This window comes from Stegodyphus dumicola, chromosome 10 (assembly GCF_044657685.1).
Source record: "Stegodyphus dumicola isolate Sdum_Otavi_A_Nest chromosome 10, ASM4465768v1".
In the NCBI taxonomy this organism is placed as follows: Eukaryota; Metazoa; Arthropoda; class Arachnida; order Araneae; family Eresidae; genus Stegodyphus; species Stegodyphus dumicola.
The window spans coordinates 146,708,316-146,728,769 of NC_140777.1; the positions used below are offsets into that span (position 1 = coordinate 146,708,316).

A 20,454-nucleotide genomic window follows, 5' to 3' on the forward strand; every position below is an offset into this window, starting at 1 on the left:
ATTTCATCTCGATGACGTAGAGGTTATTGTAATTTTTTTTACAAAGGTTCTATGTAACCAATACGCTTTGGTCCTTGTTCCGTTCATGAACTCTGTCTTGTCTAAAGAAAAAGGTTTTCATTTAATTCTTTAAAAATATTTATAGTAAAATGTTTCTTACTTACCTATGACGTCAAATAATTTCCGTCTTTAATATCTTGCAATCTCACTTTCTTACTGTCTGAATTCTTGAAACTTACAAACATTATTTTTTAGAAAGCTTGTTTTACTTTGTATTATAATTTGCAGTAAATATACGTTATTACTATTATTAGCTGAAATTACTCTTTGAGGAATAAGTGGCGCATGAAAGGAAAACAAAGGCACACAATCCAAGGACATCTAGATCGGAAGGGAATTAATAACACTATATAAAAGCTAAAATAAACATTTAACAATCTCAGAAGAATAAAATGTATATTTCCTTCACACATAAGTGTTTGACTATTGTTGCGCTTACTTTTTGCTAACTCGCATCACTCATAAAATAATCTGAAGTTCTCAGTTCATCATTGCATTATTGCGATTGATTAGTTTTGTTGGATAAAAAGTGCAAAAATGGCTCTTGTGTCGATTTATGCGGAAGGCTTAACGCCTGATATGGAAATAAAATTAGTAAGTGAACTTGGTGAAACACCTCTTGTAAGGAAGAATTCTTTAGAAAAAATAAAACAACTCATAGCAAGTAAGTATCTAAATGCTGTTATGTGCATCGGAAATAATAATGCTTCGCTAAGCCTCTATCTGCAGAAAATTATGTCTTCCTACTTACTATGTAAATTTCCATGTTTTAACGAGTAAAGATTTGTTTCTTAAAATATCGTAAAATTTTTTGACAGTTTTTATGTTAACGATTAAAATAAAGCTTATGATTACGAACGTTCTATCTTAATTTCAATCAACACAGATATCAAAGCGAAACTGAACCGGTAAAGTCGATACCTCATCATTTCCAATTTCGTTTTTTAAATTTCCAATTCAAATTTTAAAAAATACTTTTTCGGAACCTCATTAAATATCGTAGCAGTTGAAAGCTAATTTTCTCAAATATTTTAGCATTTTGGACATTTTTAAAAGGAAATTCTACGAGATAGTAAATGAATTTATTATTTTTTTAAAATAGTGAGAATTATTTTAAGAAAATTAATGTAATTGAATTTCTAAATTTAAATTTATAATTTTATACATTTATACACAGTGCTTACTAAATTGCAAAATAATGCGAAGAAAATCGCAAATTCGCATAAATTTCTTATAATTTAATCATATTTTTAACAATATATCAGTTATTATTTAATTATTTTAAAAAGTTTCTTATCACTAGGATGTCAGTTCAATATTTTAATATTAAATATTTTTAATAATAAGTTACATATTTTTAACAATATATCAGTTGTTAGTTAATTATATTAAAAGTTTCTAATTATTAGGTCTTCAGTTAAAAAAGTCATATAAGAGAAGGTAGATAAAATTTATACAAAGGTTGAGAAGTAACTGACAAAAAATAAACTTTTAAAAACTAAACAAAACTACATTATATAAAGCAAAAAATTCTTATTATAAGTTATAATAATGTTAGGAGTTTAAATACACAGCAAAAATGCTATAATTTGGCATATTTAGAGTTTTAGCTAGGCCGAAATTTCAGATTAAAATTGAACAATGCTGCAAGTCGACTTTTCTGAACTTTATTGATTAGGAAATTTCTTCCTGGCTAATTAAAAGTACATGAAAGCAGAATCTGAAAACGCAGCAATCAGTGAACCTGTAATTTAATTTCTTATGTGCTTGCTTATAGGAGATAACTGAAAGAGCACCGCTTCCTAAGACCGTTGTGCCAGTCTGTCGTCATTTGAAAAGACAGAAATCTCCATTACGGTGCCCCTTTATAACGTTGCCATAAAGTTCCTTATGCATGTTCTGTTTTCGATTCAGTTACTAATTAATTAATTAAGTAGAAGACGAAATGAATCTTTCACAGCTTTATGAAAAACGCGGACTTTATGGAAACAGGAATTGAGTTCAAACTATATGTGATCAATTTTAAACAATCTGGACTGCCTTTGAAGGTACTGACACAAGTTACGGTGGGGGAAGTATCCGAAAAGCAAGCATATTAAATTCATTAACAAAAGTTGCCATTTATATTAAATTGACATTTTTGTGTGTAATATTATATAAAATTTATATTTAATTAATTTATTCCAAACAGAGATAGTTATCCTTGATGCAGCTTTTCGTTTACTAAATAAAAGATAAAGGTTACGATCCTAATTTGATAATTTCATGCAGGAGGCGAAAAATACAGCACGGTATGAATATTTAATTGAACTTTTTTAAATAACGCAATGAGAAGGGGGGATTATTTGCTGAGTTAGAAGAAAAGAATTAAAAAAATTTCGATTCAAAATTTTAGATATAAACTTCTTCATTCCTGTAACATACAATAATAGTGCAAAATGAAAAAAAAATCTCTCTCTATATATACGAGTTATACGGCTATGAAGATTTAATTCAAGAAACTATTGAATTAAAAGGATTTATTCTGAACAAAGAAAACATTATTTTTTAATGAGATACATTTTAAAGTATTCTGTAAAATAATCTCCTCCCTCTTTTCTTAAGCTAAATTAAATATTTTCTTTATCTTGCCTACACTAAACTCAGAATATCCTTTTTAATAATATATGCTATTTAGAATTTCATTCCTATAATTTTTTTCTCTTCCTGTAATATTTTGTTTAGAATGATTAAACGCTTGCAAAATGAAGTATCGGAAAAGACGTTAAAAATTACAATTTCTGAGGTATTATAATGGTACAGAACCACATTATTAACGTATGTTAAAATTCATTTTTTTATTTATTTAACTTTCCTTATTCTTGCTATTAAAATCTTTCCACCTTTTCATGAAAAAGCATTATCCTTTTCTACCGCTGAAAAATTATTTGTAGATATAAAATGTTTCTTTGCATTTGAGCTCTATTCTAGGAACAGGCGGCTCAGCTTTTTCAAAATGCTATCTCAAGCACTGAATGAACTAGAATAGTGGTTCCCAAAATATGGGTTTTGATGAAAAGTGAATAAATATTTTAACACCTTTTGTTTTGTTTTATAATTAGGAATATTTATTTAAATTATGAACTAGTTTATTTTCGGTAGTTATTAATATTTATTTATTGCTGATTCATCATAGTCTGATTTTCTTGTGAATTCTTTCTCTTTCATAGACAACAACGTTTTCTAGAGAATATCTAGAGAGCGACTTTATTTTTTCTAGACAACTCGTAGGATGCGATGCTGAAAAATTGGAAAACAATAAAAAAGTAAATATTAAATTGGGAAGCTCTAAATTATATATTTCTAACAGCAAAATTTCTTCTTTATCTTTGAAATTCATACCCACATCGATAGCCAAAAGAAAATCAGAGAGGATATTTAAATTGTTAGACAGAACGTATAAAAATTGAATATCTGATAAAATACTGAAGATTTAGTATAAGAAATATTTATTAAATTTATGATATGTGTTCTTTCCAGATTTAAAAAATAAAATATTAAGTTAAAAAAAACTAATATAGTGTATATACTTCCGTTTTAGCTTTTGCTTGTATAGTCGTTTGTTATTGAGTGAAAATATAGCTTAGTTTACTGAAATACCAGATTCCTCATCTGAGAAGAACAACTTAAAAACTGTGACGAAAATATCGGCTTCCTTATGCAAATATGGTGTTTTTCATAAAGATGTGAACAATTTTATAAAAATCCAGTCTTTTTCATAAGGGTGCGGATCAGTTTCATATAAGAAATTGATATTCGGTTTATGCAAGCTCTTTTACATTGCAGCATTGTTATGAAGATTTCTCTTTTTGAACAGTGGATTCTGACTTGCATAAGAGAGGGGCATCGTTATGTCGTTTTCCTTTATGAAGGCGTCCCCCTGAAAGCTAGTGCTACAGATAAGTATAATTAATACATATTCAATGAACCTATCTTCATCTTAAATGGCTTGTTTTGTAGTAAGAATCGTTTTCAGCATTGCAGTACTCAGTAGAGTTTAGCATAATTTATGTGTTTCTTTTATTTATACATGTTTCACATTAATGCGTTGTTTTTTCCTGCCTTGACTCATTCTTATTCACGTTACTACTTAAATATTTCATAGTATGCATAACGAAATTTACTGAGCATACAGGTTTCTTGCTGATGGGGACACTTCATATCTTAACTGAAGTGTAATTGTTCTCAGTACTTTCACCGCTTTGCTTAATAGGTTTCAAATAAACCATGTATCTTAAAATACTTGAAGTTTTTTTCAGTACTAAAAGTTAAAATCCTTCCCCCCAAAATATATTATTGTAGTTCTCATTTATGCATTAAATATTGCGCAGTCTTAGTTCTTATGATTTGAAAAATGAAATACATATTTGAAATTTCAGTAAAAAATATAAATAACATTAAAAAACTGATATAAAAATGCTAAAATTTAATTTTACAATAATCAGTACTACAATTACAGCATTAAAAATCTACAGCTAAACGATACATATTTCATTTCTAAAGGGAATTTTTGATAATAATTGTTTCTTATTTATGTGTCTCTTTTGAGCAGTCTCTTGAAAGACGTACAAAAAAGAATTAATTTAAAAATTTATTTTTATTTTGCAGAGGAACAAGATTTCTACCCTTTCATGGAAGACCAATTTCTACTGCTATTTCTCCGAAACAAGAAGCATAATGTCGAAAGAGCTTTCAAAACATTACGAAATTATTATTTCTTTAAGGAGAAGCATTCTGGTGTTTTTACTAATTTTCTGCCTTCTGATCATAAAAAGGTCATAGAAATGAACTGTTACTCACCAATGCCTTTTATTGACTCCTATGGTAGGGGTATTGTCCTTTGTCAACTAGGTAAGAAATTCATAAAAATATAAACATTAAAATTAAAAGATTAAATATTATTCAGTCGAACCCCGATATAACGACCTTAAGGAAAAACTGAAATTTGTTTCACTATTTCCGATTCGATAAAATACATGGATTATCTCACAAAAATAAAATAACAGTGTTTTTGTACAGGGTTTGTCTGGAAAGTAGTAGGACTGAATTTTTAAGAAAAAAATTATTCACAATCGTGACACATCAACTTTATATATTTTAAAATATGGTCCTTCTGCATGAACACCGCATTTTAGCGACTCTGCCAATCACTGAAGGCTCCCTAGAACGCAGAATCTGGAATACTCTTCAGCTTCCTCGTTACGGCCTCTTGAATGGCTTGGACTGAGCCTTGATGAAGTTTTTTCATGGCCCTTTTCAGTCGGGGAAAGAGGCAAAAGTCTGAAGGAACCACATCTGGGCTGTAGGGTGGCTGGGGAAGCTGTGTGATGCAATGTTTGGTCAGGAAGTCCATGACAGCAAAGACGATTTGGCTCGGCACATTGTCGAAATACCAGCCTCCATAATCCAGCGATTGCTGGAAGGACGCAGGCGCTCATTTTCTCAGATGTCGCTACTTCAGACTTTTCCCTCGACAGAAAAAGATAGTAACACAGTTCGGTCCAGGTCATTCAAAAGGCCGTAACGAGAAAGCTGAAAAGCATTCCAGTTTCTGCGTTCCAGGGAGCCTTCAGTGATTGGCAGAGTCGCTAGAATGCAGAAGGGGCATATTTTGAAAACTATTAATGCGATGTGTCAAATTGTGAATAAATTTTTAAAAGAAAATTCCGTCCTACTACTTTTCGGACAAACTCTGTATTTGTATGAAAACGAGTAACAGAAAATATTGACGAATTTACATTTGAGTTTTACTTAGGATGTTAGACAAAAGAATGGGAAAGCCCCAATTTGGATCGCATTTAAAGTAAAAAAGGGACACAGGAAAAAAAAAAAAAAAAAAAAAAAACAGAAAAAGTTCAGATTTTAACCATCACCCAAAAGGATTTGTTAAGTTTTTTGCGCTTTCAACTGAGCTCTCAGTCTACCAGTCTGCTGTTTCACTCATTCCTGCTAGCTTTATTATTAAGCACCATTTTCTTCGCACTTACCCCATATACAATTCAACACCAAAATTACAAAAATTCTAAAAGCATATGTTTAGAATTCCCGATGCTGTGTTAAGTGTTGGTGTTTTCTATTTTATTCAGTCTTTTCTCAGTTCATCAGATCAATGTTTCAATTTTCTTAGTAAGATAACTTACGAAATTTTTTGTGCTTTTTTATTATAAACGTTTGGTGTGATAACTTTATTTATTAGATATCACCTTCTTCTCACTTATGTGACATAAACTTCAATTCAACACTAAAATCGCAAAATATTTAGAAACAGCATATCTTTGAATTTCCGGCAGACAGTCTCTCGGGCTGGAGATAGAAATGTTTTATTGCGTGCAGTGTTGCCACTGCTCGTTTTTCAAATCGCTGAGTTTCTTAATCAGAAATTAATTACAGTTTCACAAAATATGAAATATAAAATTCGAAATTGCGGCTTCCAGGTGCCCATGTTCGGGTGGAGGACTATGTTATTCAAAATTTGATGACTCTAGGTACTGTTGGTTTTTTAAAATGCGAGGAACGTACTTACATCCGTGAAGAGTTTTCATTATTTAATTTTTAAAGATAACACAGAGCGGCAGTATTTAGTGGCAACAATTTGAAAACTGATTCGCTGTTTATAGTGGATGACGCAAAAGTCTGTTTCAAGACTAATAGCCCATCCGGGCTAACGCTCATTTGGGCTAAAAGAAGAAAAGAATAAGATAACGGTAAAAGATTTTCATTTCTTAAAAGCCAAATGAACTTTGAAATCCAAAACTCAGAGGATTTATTACTTCCTCTTTCCCACAATAACGAAAATTTCAGAAGTTCCTTCATAGTATCAGCTTTCAATAGATCACTGTAAGACAATTCAGTTAAAGAATTTGAATGGAATCGAAGGAATCACTTACGTTCTTTAGCTTAATGGCCATATGCAATATACGCAAAGAACGCCATAGGGTGTCGTCTTAAGATATGAAGTCCTCTGGTCATATGCACTATACACAAAGAACGCCATAGTGTGTCTTAAGATATGAAGTCCTCTTTCCACTAAATTGGTTGTTATACCTGATTCCCGTAGTCTTTGCATAGAAAACACAGAGATTGTGGTTGAACATAAAAAAGTGATGTTATTTCCTTTACAGAGGGAAATGTGGAGTCTGAAATCTTAAATGTGGTTGATTTTAAAGGTAGGGAATTTTTCGTTAAAACTTGCAGAAATGATGGAAAAATAATTAAAAAAAAAAAAAAAAAAAAAAAGCTAAGAGCTTCAGTCGAAAATACCCATTCATTTCGTTATACGTAGTTCGTTATTTTATATCTTAGGAAGTTCACTGTAGCAGTATAAAATATTATTAAAGGTCCATAGGAATTTGAACGGGATCTAAAGTTTCGTATTATTATTTCCTCGGGTTTGTTATATGCCGGGTTCATTATAACGGGTTCGACTGAATTTCCATGCAGAGAATCACATTAACATTAGATGATCTTTATTTCTGTAAGTATGTATTGACATGAAAAAGAGTACTAATATTTGCAGGTCGATTTAAATGGCAAGAAAGTTCCGTCGATGCTCTTATGGCATTTGCTGTGGATTTGGGAATGGTATTTCGTGACTGTGAAGCATTTTCTGTATGTGGGGCTGTGCTTATCTACGATTTTAAGGATTTTTCTCAGGAAAACTTACTTAAATTTATCGGTGTCAAGTATTTAATCTTAGCCTTCAGTTGCTTAAAGGTAAGTCAATATTAAAATTCAGAAATTGCATCAATAAGTATCAAGTTAACTACGCAATGATTGATCTACAAGCAAGCTAGTCTTCATTTTTCAACGAGATGAGTATTTAAAATTTTGCATATCATTAATACGGTTCGCCCTTATGCATCATTTCACCGATTTCAGAATATGTTGTTAAATAGAAAATTGATTGATATAATAGAGCGGTCTAGCGGTCTAGAATTGCATCAAAGTTTCAAATATTTACAACACACACACACACACAAAAAAAAAAAAAAAAAAAAAAAAAAAAAAAAAAAAAACGATTTTAAAGACGACTGAAAAAGAAGATAATAAAAAGAACAACACATGTTAAGTACTCTCCAACTCTGTTTAGAAACTACCAAAACAATGAAATGTTTCAAAAAAATTCAAGGAAAGTCCTCTAAAATATTACTCATTTCATCTTGCAAAAAAATTATTATTGTTTGGATAATCGCTTAACTTTTATAATTTTTCTTCTAACAACTGAACAGCTACCCTGGGTTTCTCCTGCAGCTTTATTTATTCAAAGCCGGTGCAGAGACCGTTTGAAATATTTTTAAGAGAACATGAAAAAACATCTATATATAAACGCTAAGTGATATAGTGGTGACAGAACACCATACAGTATGAGGGTGGAAATAAATATAGTGTTGATATTCAATGCTTTGATAACTATGTTACAGGTAGCATAACTAGATACTTTTGTAATATATATTTGCTTTGAAATTATTTTTCTAATTTTAGGATTGCTTACCTTACTCCGTCAAAGAAATACATGTGGTAAATCAACCAAGTTTTTATCAGCATTTCCACAATGTCATAAAGTATGCTTTACCTGAAAAGATAAGAGGAAGGGTGAGTATAGATTTTCGATATTGACATCACAATCGGAATAGTTCTAAACCAAAATGTATAATACAATTTATTTACTAGAAAAAGGGTTAGTAGAATGTATTTTAAATTTATGTAGATCTTAGCGTCTTATTTAATTTTACATGGCCGTAATTAAAGTGATGTTTAGACTTTGAAAAGCGAACAAAATCCAGGGCCTAATTCATCGAAGTTTGCTATAAATACCCTTCATAATAAGGTCAAATTCCTGGGATGCCTCACTGGTAATCTCAGCTTTTCGTTATTTTCTTAAAGCGAACTGAGGGCCTCAGAAAAATGAATTGACAGCCTTGAGTTTGACGTGCCTGTTTTGACATGGTGCTGAGTTTGATGTGGTCTACGCAGTCAGGTGCACCTGACTGCGTAGACCTCGTCAACCGTCAGACCTTCTTAGTGACCTTCTTTTACTCCTTCTTAGTGAATAGTGAAAGTAACTAAGAACTCCAAAGAAGGTTTAAAATAAATATTTTTTTCGAACTTCAACTTAACAACTTACTCGTCTCGTGTAATTAATGCAACAGTTTAGCACTTTTTGCGGGATTTAGCAGAACAGTTAGTGTAAAACTTAAGCAAATAAAATATGAAATTCAAAGAGAAAGGTTATACTGTAAGCGTTGACCCAGGCCCTCTAATTAAGTCATAGAACACGGCTATCAAAAGAATAAAGACAATTTAGGTAAAATATAAGATATGAGGGTAAGTAATACTGCTAAGTTAAGTGGTCCCTGCCAAGTTCTCTCTTTCTCTTAACTTCAAGAGATCTACTCTCATACCTATTAATTATTTCGCATCCTGTTAGAAGCCGACAAAAGTAGAAATAACAGTAAAAATAAAAGCAATAACATAGTCGGTTAACAAACATAAAACGCAGTACCCGTTTATTCAAAATATGAATATAGAAGCAGCCCGAAGAAATTTCATGCAGCATGCGACTCATTTTATATCTCACATCATTACTTTAAAAGCAGAAACGAGACTAATCAGAACAAATGGCTTGCTCCAGTCTTCTGTAGCTTAGTTCTTATAGATTTTAGTAAATTACAGCTGTGGTCTTGCGTACACAGGTCTTAGAACTGAAGCCTTTGGTGTTGCTCTGCTCCATTTATCCATATGAGAAGCTCCTCGCTTAATGTTCGTTCTAAAATTTGAAGATATGATAAATAATTGATAGTTACGAACTGCATACGTATTGCCGATCAGCTTTAGATACTTGAAAACATCCAGCTATTCCAGTCAAAACATCCAGTTGAAAACATCCAGCTATTCCAGTCAAAGAGCAGCTTTTTAAGCACAGTAAAATATTCACGTACTTAATTCGATCTCGAAGGCCGTTCATAATCAAAATGTTTGTAAACCGAAACTATTTTTCTTACAGGAATTAATGTAATGTTCATAGATTACAATGAAAGCTTATTTAAACTATAAAACTGTTGTAAACTTGTTGTTCACAAGCTCATAAACCCATAACGAAGCAGAAAGTGACGAGAGAGTGAAAGGAAAGAGATGTTGTTGTTTGTATGAAGTGTCTCCTTCTTTGCACGGATATTAGATAATATTTTTCTGTGGAAACTACGTCTTTTCTTTATCTTAGTGTCCCTCGACTCTGTTCTAGACACAGAAGGCTTACGCGTCACTCAAAATTTGTCCAGTGGGATTTGTTTTATCAGCTGGTGTTTTATCAGGGCGACATTGTTACTTGAATCAAGGAACTATAAGAATCTTTTTTTCCTTCTTCTTCGTCTGAAGAACATAGTCACGTTTCGTTGCTTCTTCTGAAATTGTTCCAGAACCTTTTTTTATCTCCTTTTTATGTTATTTTAGTAACTCATTCCCATATTAATTATTAACTTTTACGTCAAGTTTGCCTAAGGACAGAATATCATAGATAACCATAATAATAATATAATTCAAAACCCCGCATATTCTCCCTGCAACACAATCCAGCCACAATTTTCTCCAAGCTGAGTTCATCGCTGTGCAAGTCATTTGATTCCGTTTCGATAATGAGATTTAAACAAAGGATAATATTAAAAATGAAGCTTCGAGAAGTCCTTTAGGTTAATTATATGTCATAATAAATATAAAAATGTCTTTGAATATCATTTGTTGCCGACTTGTTGACGAGTTCCTAATTTAAGACGCTCTTCGTCTAAGATGATTTTTGTTTAAATAATTTGTTTGTGGACCGTATTGATTGTGAAGAGAGGCGTTCGTGATTCAAAGTTACACTGGGAAATTTGCTTACTGGTCTGATGTGGACTGCGCTTCTTGCCTTTTCTGAAAAACTTTATTAAAACTATGTGAAAACCTAGCAAAACTCAACCATTGCTATTTCCACATGTGTCCGTTTTTGAATAACCAAAAACAATATTTTTTCTTTACTCAGAAGCATCTTTTCTGCATCTTACAAGAGAGAAAGAAAATGCAAGTTATCAAGTAGAAAAGAGAATTTATCACATATGCGCAGCAGATTTATCACAAATATTACGGACCACGTAATTCCCAATCCACTTAAAATGATTGCATGATTGAAAGATACTGGGACATATCGTAAAACAAAAGTGCCATTACGAGTATAAGTGTTTCACTTCAAGGAAAGAACCATTGAATTGGCTAAATATGATTGAAAGATACTGGGACATATCGAAAAACAAATGTGCCATTACGAATTGTTTATGAAGAGTATAAGTGTTTCACTTCAAGGAAAGAACCATTGAATTAGCTAAATAAAACTGTCCTATGAAAATCATGTGACTGATTTTTACTTCATTTTCTCCTTCATTATTCGCCAAACAAATTTGCCATTCTCAAATTTGCCTAATATATGTTTTGATGAACAACCGTTTTTTTTAAATGATTATAGTATTATTCCTGACCTGCCACCAAAATATTAAACTGTTTTTAAAAATTAAAATCGAATATATAAAACAGTATTTATATCAAATTTAGCTGAATTAGGCCCAATGGCTTTGTGTTCTAAGCAAACCTTTTTAATTATGGCCAACATGTATACTGTAATAGATATGGGTTTATTCTGCTCAGTGGGTAATGCAACCTTGTCGATTTTATAAGAACAACTTATAAAATCGACAATGAATTAAGAATAAAATTTAAAAGGAGAGAAACATATTTTTTATTTCCAAGAATGTATTGAGTTATTACACTGAAGAGACTGTCTAGCATAGTGGAGGGAATTATTTTTAAAATTTTGAACGCTTACACGTGGAAATGATGTCTTTTATTAAATATGTTTAATGCGTAAAATTTCTTTCAAATTAGATTTGATCTTTGGCTACAGAAGTTTTACTACAAATTCCACTAGCATATCAACATCCTGAAAATTGGAAAATCGATATTCTACATCTTGGCTATGCAAAATACAAAATTTTCAAATTTTAATTAAATTTTAAAAGCTCATGAAGCTGTATAAATCATCTGCTCTCATAGGCCAAGATGGCTGGAAACACCGGTTTGCTTCAAGGAAATCATCCGTCGGGAACGTTTTTCTTAATGTATTTCATTTCAGAGTACCACTCTGAAAAATTTGAAAATTAAGAACAAATTTGAAGCTATAAAGTATTGAATTCAATTAGCTATAAAGTTGCAAATATTTTGCAGAAATTTAACTTTCGAGTCGTTTATTCTCCCATCAATAAAATTTCGAGTTCCATACTCAAGGATCCCATTCCGGATATGAATTCCTGAGGTACTTATAGGATTCCTTGCCAGTTTGGTTTAATTTACATTGGCCAAACTAAGAGAGCCTTAAAATTTCGCCCAACATTATTGGTCCGAAAATCACACTTTCAACTTTTCTGCTGCCAAAATTATTCAAAAACATATTCCATTGGAGAACTGGATTTTCTAGAGGCATTTCACATTCAAAAAATCTTTCTGTTTTAGTTAATGATCCTAATTCCAATCCATCTTTGCCTTCGGCCTTTAAAGAAATTACGTTTTAGTTCTGGTTTCATCAAATCAACAGATGGCGCAACTAGCTTATTTTCTGTCCAGGCTTTCTTATCGTATCTAATCATTATATCCTATCTCGTTCATTTGCTCTTTTGCAGCTGAGGATGGTGATTCGGTAAAACCATCAAAACTAGTCATGTGAAAATTTGAAAATATAACGCTAATTTTTGTTGTTTGACTTCTGAATTAAAATTTGAATTTAGTTTTAACTCCTAATCTACGTAAATATGAGCTACTGATCTGCTTATGCAACAGTATTACTTCTTTAATTGGAAAAATCTCCTGATGATATCTAAACAAAAAGCCAATTTATTTTTTGCTCATCATTAATAAGGAAATTCCAAGCTTATGGAAAACGAGTTTTTTTCCTGTATTTCTGATTAAGAAAATTAGTAATTTTACAGTGTATACCTCCTTATTAAAAAACATTTGAGAAAGATGGCAGACATATTAATTCAAAAGTCATCATTAGCGTTATATAAGAATCATGAGAGGAGAATTACTTTACAATGATGCAGTATAGAGAGATTTAAAATAAACAGTTAGTAGTTTTAGGAGAGAAAGGGCAAAATAACCAATCTGAAAAGAAGATGTAAGGGAATATTATAAATTAAAGTTAGCATTTTATCTTATCTATTTATATCATATATATATATTCACATAAAAGCGAATTGATGTCAAGTTTTCGTAAATATCTCTGTTTTTGCAAGCTGAAAATAAACTTATTTTAATTTCGGTCAAGTTAATTGTCGAAGTCTAAAATTACGAACATATAAGTTTTAGATTTTTAAACTACTTCTTCGTTATAATTTCCATACAGAATTTCATGTATTCAGAGGGTGATATCCGAAACTAGAAGTGTGTGAAAATGGCACTAACCTTTTTGCGAATAGTAATAAGTACTGGTAGTACAAGCAGTTTGAAGTGTTAAGTACTAACTTAACATTTCAAAATAGTACTTGCAGTATCAATCTTTTCCAGTTTATCGTGCATAAAATTACTTTGAATAAACAGAAAATGATTTACTTTACGCAAATTTATTTAAGGCCTTTATGCATTATTAGAACAAAATATGGATATCAAAAGGAATTACACCTAACCACTGGAAAATGAGAGCACGATTTTGTAGATGCCTTTCCAGTGTATAACAGAAGTGTAAAATTCGCAAACATAAAATGCCATTATGTAGCAATTTATCTTTTAAAGAATATTTTTACTATATATAGTTTATGATCAATATTAAAAATCATTTCTTAAACTTTTTCACAAATTTTGATTTGAGAAACCAAAATAGATTGATTCACAAGTAAGCTAATTTTATATCATTCGAAAATTACTACAGATGAATCATTATTATATAGTATGTGCAGGGAGATCCGATACCACGTGTACAAAGTTCTGGTATAGATAGCTTACCTAAAGTTACATTCCATTATATCAATGGAAACCTTATTTATTCTTTTATATTTAGAAAAATGTTTCATATTAATATAAAGGGTATCCACAAATGCTCTTTCTGATTTCTCCTTTTTTATTACTTCGCAGTATTTGCAGCGCTTTACGAAACACGTAGAAAGGACAAGAACAATTCAAAATGCTCTTTGTGTGGGGAGCAATCAGTTAATTAATTCAGTTGTTCTGATTACAGCTGATTACCGGTGCCGACAGATAAAAATATCCTTGTTAAAACTTATTAAGTTCTTCGAAACAGGAAACACAAAAATAACTGAGTCCTCACCGGGATTCGAACCAAGGGTCTTTCAGTGGTTAAGAGTACGTATTACCACTTAACATATAAATTTATTGCAAAACACAAGCATCTTCAATCATCTGCCCATTATTCTACGCAACAATTGGCAACAAATTATAATGGCAAATATATGGCGGATGGCAAATATAATGATTTATTTTTGTGATGCATATTATTTTTAATAATAATTATTTTAATTTGTTAGCTTTTCTCTCACTTCTTGTTTCTCTTGCGTTTCCTCGACAGGATGCAAATGCGTTCGATAGAATATTTAAATTGCAGTTACGTAAACTTCAATCAGAGCGCGTTTTGCTACTGAGTGCGGACGTTGTTGCTTTTACCAGCTGTTTGAATTTGAAACTTGGCTTCGCATTCAGACCGCCGAAGTGAATATCACCCTGGCGTAGATTTGAGTTAATTAAAAGAATCTTTTACACTCTTTCCCTGTTATATTCATCTTCTAGTCTCAGAAATAAGTTGCTAAACAGACTTTCAAGTAGGTCTAATAGCAGTGTATGCTATTCAAGAATGCTAAACGTTACATATTAGTCTCCTCTTTCTTTTCTTGTTTTTCAAGTTTTACCAGATCTAGAGGAAAACACAATATTTAGGACTCTTCTGAAGGTAGAGCTTCGTGAGTGTTAATTTTAGAATATTCAGTGTTCGACTGATATGCCTAACAAATTTAATTAAATTTTGAAACTCAAGCATATTTTTATTAGGTTTTCGTTAGTTTCGTCTAAATCTTAACATAAGCACTTTAAATATTATAAGAAATTAAAACTGGAAAGACTGTTTGTAGAAACCTTGCATATTTATTAAAGAAATTCTACCTCATAAATCTTTTCATAGATTTTTTTCCATGGAAGCAATTTACAAGGGCTTCATAAGTACGTTTCTTCAGAAGTTCTTCCAAAGGAGCTGGAAGGAAATCTGGGACCTGTGGATAATACAGAATTTTTGGAGTTTGTCCTAAAACAAGAGTCTGTTTTCAAAGACATGGTGAAATGTGGATTCAAGCAAAGAACTCCAAGAAAGTTTAAGTGAAAAAGAAAAAGAAAGAAGGAAAAAAAAACAGAATATTTACATAGCTGCATGCATATTATCAGTAACAAGAAAACTAAGCAATGTAATTTTTGTCTAATGTGTAATCACTAAGAAACGTTCTCATTGATAAAACACAAATTTTAATTTAACTTCCAAATGGACAATTTAACACTGAACATTATCTTTAATCTTAACTTACTCTTCTTCGCCAATATATTATACCCAGAGCAGATTTGATGTAATATATTAAAATTCCTAACCTGTACTGTGGTGCACAGATAAAAACACACGCATATCTAAAAAATTATTCATATTTATTAAATCCTTACATTTTACGTTAACATACATAATTCATAATAAACATAAAAATAATATTTTTATCCTAATCTTGGGACAAAAAATATTTGTAAACATATGCAAATTAGTAAATACGCATAATCATTACTACATATAAGGAGAATATGAAGAGTACTCACATGAGCGGACGTCAACAGGTGCGGCAGAGTTAAGCATAATATTCATAAACTTATGTTCACAGTCCATACTAGGAGAAAGGTCTTCATTGCCACCTAACAAATACAAAATACCAGTCGTCGCACGATGATCATAGCCAGAAACCGAGATTTGTCTTCTAAGGCCAGGACTGTACATGCTTAAATCCTTCATCGTCATCATACACTGCAAGGTAACCAAAAACGTTCCGTTTTGGGCAGTCAGAAAGAAAAAGTCATAAAACAAATAATAATCACCGCTAATCCTCGAAGTAATCACCATCGGCATCCAGTGCCTTTTGCCAACGAGTGGCTAACTGTGCGATGCCATTGCGGTAATACTCAAGAGTCTTGGGCCCAAAGAAGTCCGTGAGGGCCTTTTCGAGGTCTGGCCGGTTATTGAAGGTTTTCCCATGTAGATTGTTATCCAGGGAATTGAAAAGGTATCAGTCTGTTGGTGTCAGGTTTGGGGAGTATGGTGGATGGGCTAGTGTCTCCCAGCCCAGTCGCTGAATGGTGTCCCTGGCCTCCCGAGCCACATGCGGCCTCGCATAGTCATGAAGGAGGAGTACACCCTTACGATTGACCAATGGTGGCTCTTTATGCATCAGTGCTTGATGCACATGTTCTAACTGCTGTGAGTACAGGCCTGCCGTGATGATTTGGCCCTCTGGCAGGAGCTCATAGTGCACCACTTGGCAACTAGTCCACCAGATACAGAGCATGATCTTGTGTGGGTAGAGAGAAGGTCTCGCAGTGTGAGGCACAGGGTCCCGCGATGAAACCAATGTCTGGAACGCCTGGGTGTGTCATACTGGACCCACCTTTTATCTCTTGTGAGTACTCGATCAAATATGGATGTATTGTGGTGCCGAGTAAGCAATGACAAACAGGCAGCGACACGCTGTTGCTTGTTTGCATCGGACAGTGAGTGGGGTATCCACTTGCTCAGCTTCTATGATTTTCCTATGTGGTGCAAATGGAGTCTGACCGTTTCATCAGGTACCTGGAAGTGTGCAGCAAGCTCACCCCATGTTTGGCTACTGTCACTCTCACTGGTTGCTCTCAGGGCCTCATCGTCCAGCGCTTGTGGCCGACCGCTGCATGGGGCATCACTAAGAGACATATCCTCTGACCTGAACTTCTGGAACTATTGCCTAGCGGCTCATTCGTTAACGGCAACATTCCCAAAAGCCTGGAAAATTCGGAGACTTGATTCTGCTGCTGAAAGGCCCACTTAAAAATCATACAGCAAACTACTCTGAACGAGCACCTTTGATGTGCTCATTTCAATCAGTCGCTGTGAGAATTACGTTAGAAGTACCGATGCAGCGCGCTTGTATACTCTTGGTCAATGTCCGGACTCATCCTAACCACTTCATCACCAGGTTTGGCGACTACATTTATGTTGGACTCACTCTTCTAATGTCATATCAGAAACGACAAGAACGTTTTTGGTTACCTTGAAATGTTAGCCTTTTTTTAAATATCAGTACCACGGAAAATACCGCAATTCCGGTCTTTTACATCTCTCGCTTAATTCATGCCAGGATTCTTTATTAATTTTTCTTAGGCCCATCTTTTGTTTCTTCTCTTATCTTTAACCTTTGTCGCCTTCTCCTCGTATCAAGACTTGATAGCTTTCGTCACCAGTTCTCTCTTCTTATTCTTTTACTCATCCTATTTTACCTCTTATTTTCATAAAAACTTTCCTATTTCGACAGTTTCTTTTCTATTTAACCCCTTATCTAATTACTAATTAAATAGACTTTTACACTGGTCAAGTCATTCACAATTCATTTTCTATTCAAATAATGACAAAGACGAATCAATTAAAATGACGCCTCCCAATTTTCCTATATTGTCTCCAAGAAAAGGCCACTAAGGATTTTTCCTTTCCTTCACGGAATGAAAGGTCCACCAACGAAAAGTCTCTTAAAAATAAAAGGTCTAGCGGACAGTCTGTCTGCAGTTTGTTCCCTTAGCATTTTAAGACTCATTTAACAATAAAATGCGCTGAATTTAATAAAGGAATTTTTTTTCAAAACCCACCGTTTAACTCGTCTCCAGTAACGCATTTGTTTACTATATTTTCAACTTTACCTTTCTCTGATAATTTCCGAACAAGAAAGCCTTTCTTTCAAAGTAATGTCCATTTCTGTAAGCAGCAATCCGGGAAACGGTAAAGTAGGATTAAAATAACAGAAAGCATTTTCTCTCTCTGACATGGACACAGAAGCCGAAAGGATCTTTTCTGACAATTTTTTTTCTTTTTGTCTTTACCGGAATCTATAAAAATAAAATTGCTCTCTTTCACTTTTACGACATCCACAGAAACAGCTAGCATTATCTTGGAAGTCCGATCCTTACGTAACATAAGAAAAACAGTCTTTTTTAAACTCAAAAACTAAGTTTACAAAGATTAGTAAAATGAAATATAATTTCTAAAAACTATTGAAAAACGTTGGAATACATAACGATCTTCTTCTAACTTTAACTGAAATTAATTATATGAGAAAATCTTAGACACAAGTTCTTCGGAATTTTACCGCATTTTGCTTGGAGGCAAAAAAATACGGTATTGCGTTATCTCTGCAATTTTGAATACCTGGACAGATCGCAAAACTATACAATGCCTAGCATATGAAATTAATAGACGTTCGCTAATAAAAAATGAGTGCTGTATTATCTTTTTTATAGAATAAGCTGGGATGATGTCAGCTTTACTTCGTTTTTGCGACAACTTATATACCATTTTATATATTCAGATTTATTTTATAAATATGGCACACGTTGCTGATCATATTCTGAGTTTATATAAAAATGTGATTATTGGGCTTTAATTACTTTAAATGTTGATCTTATACATATGTCTTAAATACTTATTTCAAAATAAGGTAGAAAACGTTTAGCAAAAACTAAATACTGTAGGCTGAAAAATTCTATAAATTTAAAATCCAACTTACAGTCTAGGTTATATTATGATTCGGTTGTTTACTTTCGGATTTTAAAAAATTTCATGTTGCAAAATGAGCATATGATATGGAATATACAAGAAGTTCGAGACGCTGATATGCGATTTTCCGGGAGATCTGCGATAACAATATATTGATTTAAATTACTTTTGAAAGTCTACATCTAAGAAAAACTGAAGATTCATCTCACAGAAACTCAGTGAAAAAACTAAAAATTGAGAATGTTCCGACGATTAATGATTCCATATTCAACAAAGTAGCATACCTTATTAGGTCTGTAGTTGACGTCATGGATGTTTAATTATCTGTGAATATCGAGTATAAAGAGCATGGAATTGTTGTATTTAATTTTCTAAAGCATAATTAATGCATGAATAATTTTAATTTCTGCTCTACGGGTCATGTTAAATGTTAGTTTTCATATTTATGGAACCTTGTAAACAAAATGTTCAGACTGCTTTTGTAGAACTGAGTATATTGTGTTTGACAGATTTTGAAAGCACATTAGGATTGATATTTAAAGAAATAAAGCCCGTATACACACTTATTTTGAACGTTCTGTATGTATAACTAGAAAATGAATTTTAGTTTTGAAAGATTTAGATAACTTTTTTCATAAAGTGTGCTGCAATTTTAAAAAGAAAGTATATTTTTCCAGAATATACTTTACTCATATATTAACTGTAAATTTTAAATTTGAGGAATATCCTGTTTATAAGAAAGTAATTGCCTCTTCTTAATGTGTATATGTCTCACATGATTTATCAAAGATATAATGAGTCTAAAAATAATATTATTTAAAATATTTATTGTATTATTTTAATCTTTTATACGGGGTGTTCCAAGATTATTGGTACAAGCTTTAAGGGGAGATAGGAGACATCACAAAGATTTAAATTTGCATAGCCAACCATGGCCAGAAAAGTCATGGGAAAGTAGTATTGCGAGATACAAGAAACAAATAGACACAAGACTGAGATCATCTGAAATATTTATTGGTCAAAGATATTACACGTGCTGTGGTAGATAATATGTCAAAATGTCACAAAAGATGTTTCCACCATTGCCAGCGATGCATGCGTTACACTGTCGAACTATGGATTGGAGGACTGGTTCAAATACACCTGGATTTTGTGGGATATCTGCAGCAGCACAGACGATTCTGGAAAACAGATCTATTTTGGAATCCACAAGTGTTGCATACACAGCTCTTTTCAGCGCACCGCATAGAAAGAAATCCATGCTGCTTAAATCAAGAGAGGGTGTGACCAGGGAACCAGTCCACTACGCTAAATTCATCAGTAACTAAACACATGATTCAAATGTTTTCGAACACATCTGTCATAATGGGAAGGGGCCCCATCCTGTTGAAACCGCATATGGCGTCTGACATGTTGTGGCACAGGATCAAGTAAGCTTGGTAGCACCTCTTACTTAAAGATGAGATTGCCCACATGTGTTAGAGGTGCTGGCAGCAAGTAAGGTCAGACTA

General features: G+C 32.6%; 1 protein-coding gene across 1 annotated transcript in view; it reads left to right on the forward strand.

The window, feature by feature from the left end:
- The first annotated feature begins 456 nt into the window (after positions 1 to 456).
- LOC118201080 (uncharacterized) overlaps positions 457 to 20,454 on the forward strand; it is a 54,554-nt gene continuing 34,556 nt past the window's right edge. The window contains exons 1-4 of the mRNA XM_035373105.2: positions 457 to 724; positions 4,708 to 4,950; positions 7,616 to 7,812; positions 8,581 to 8,691. Coding sequence (XP_035228996.1) covers positions 598 to 724; positions 4,708 to 4,950; positions 7,616 to 7,812; positions 8,581 to 8,691 — 678 coding nt within the window. The 5' untranslated portion in view covers positions 457 to 597. The remainder of the gene's footprint in view (positions 725 to 4,707; positions 4,951 to 7,615; positions 7,813 to 8,580; positions 8,692 to 20,454) is intronic.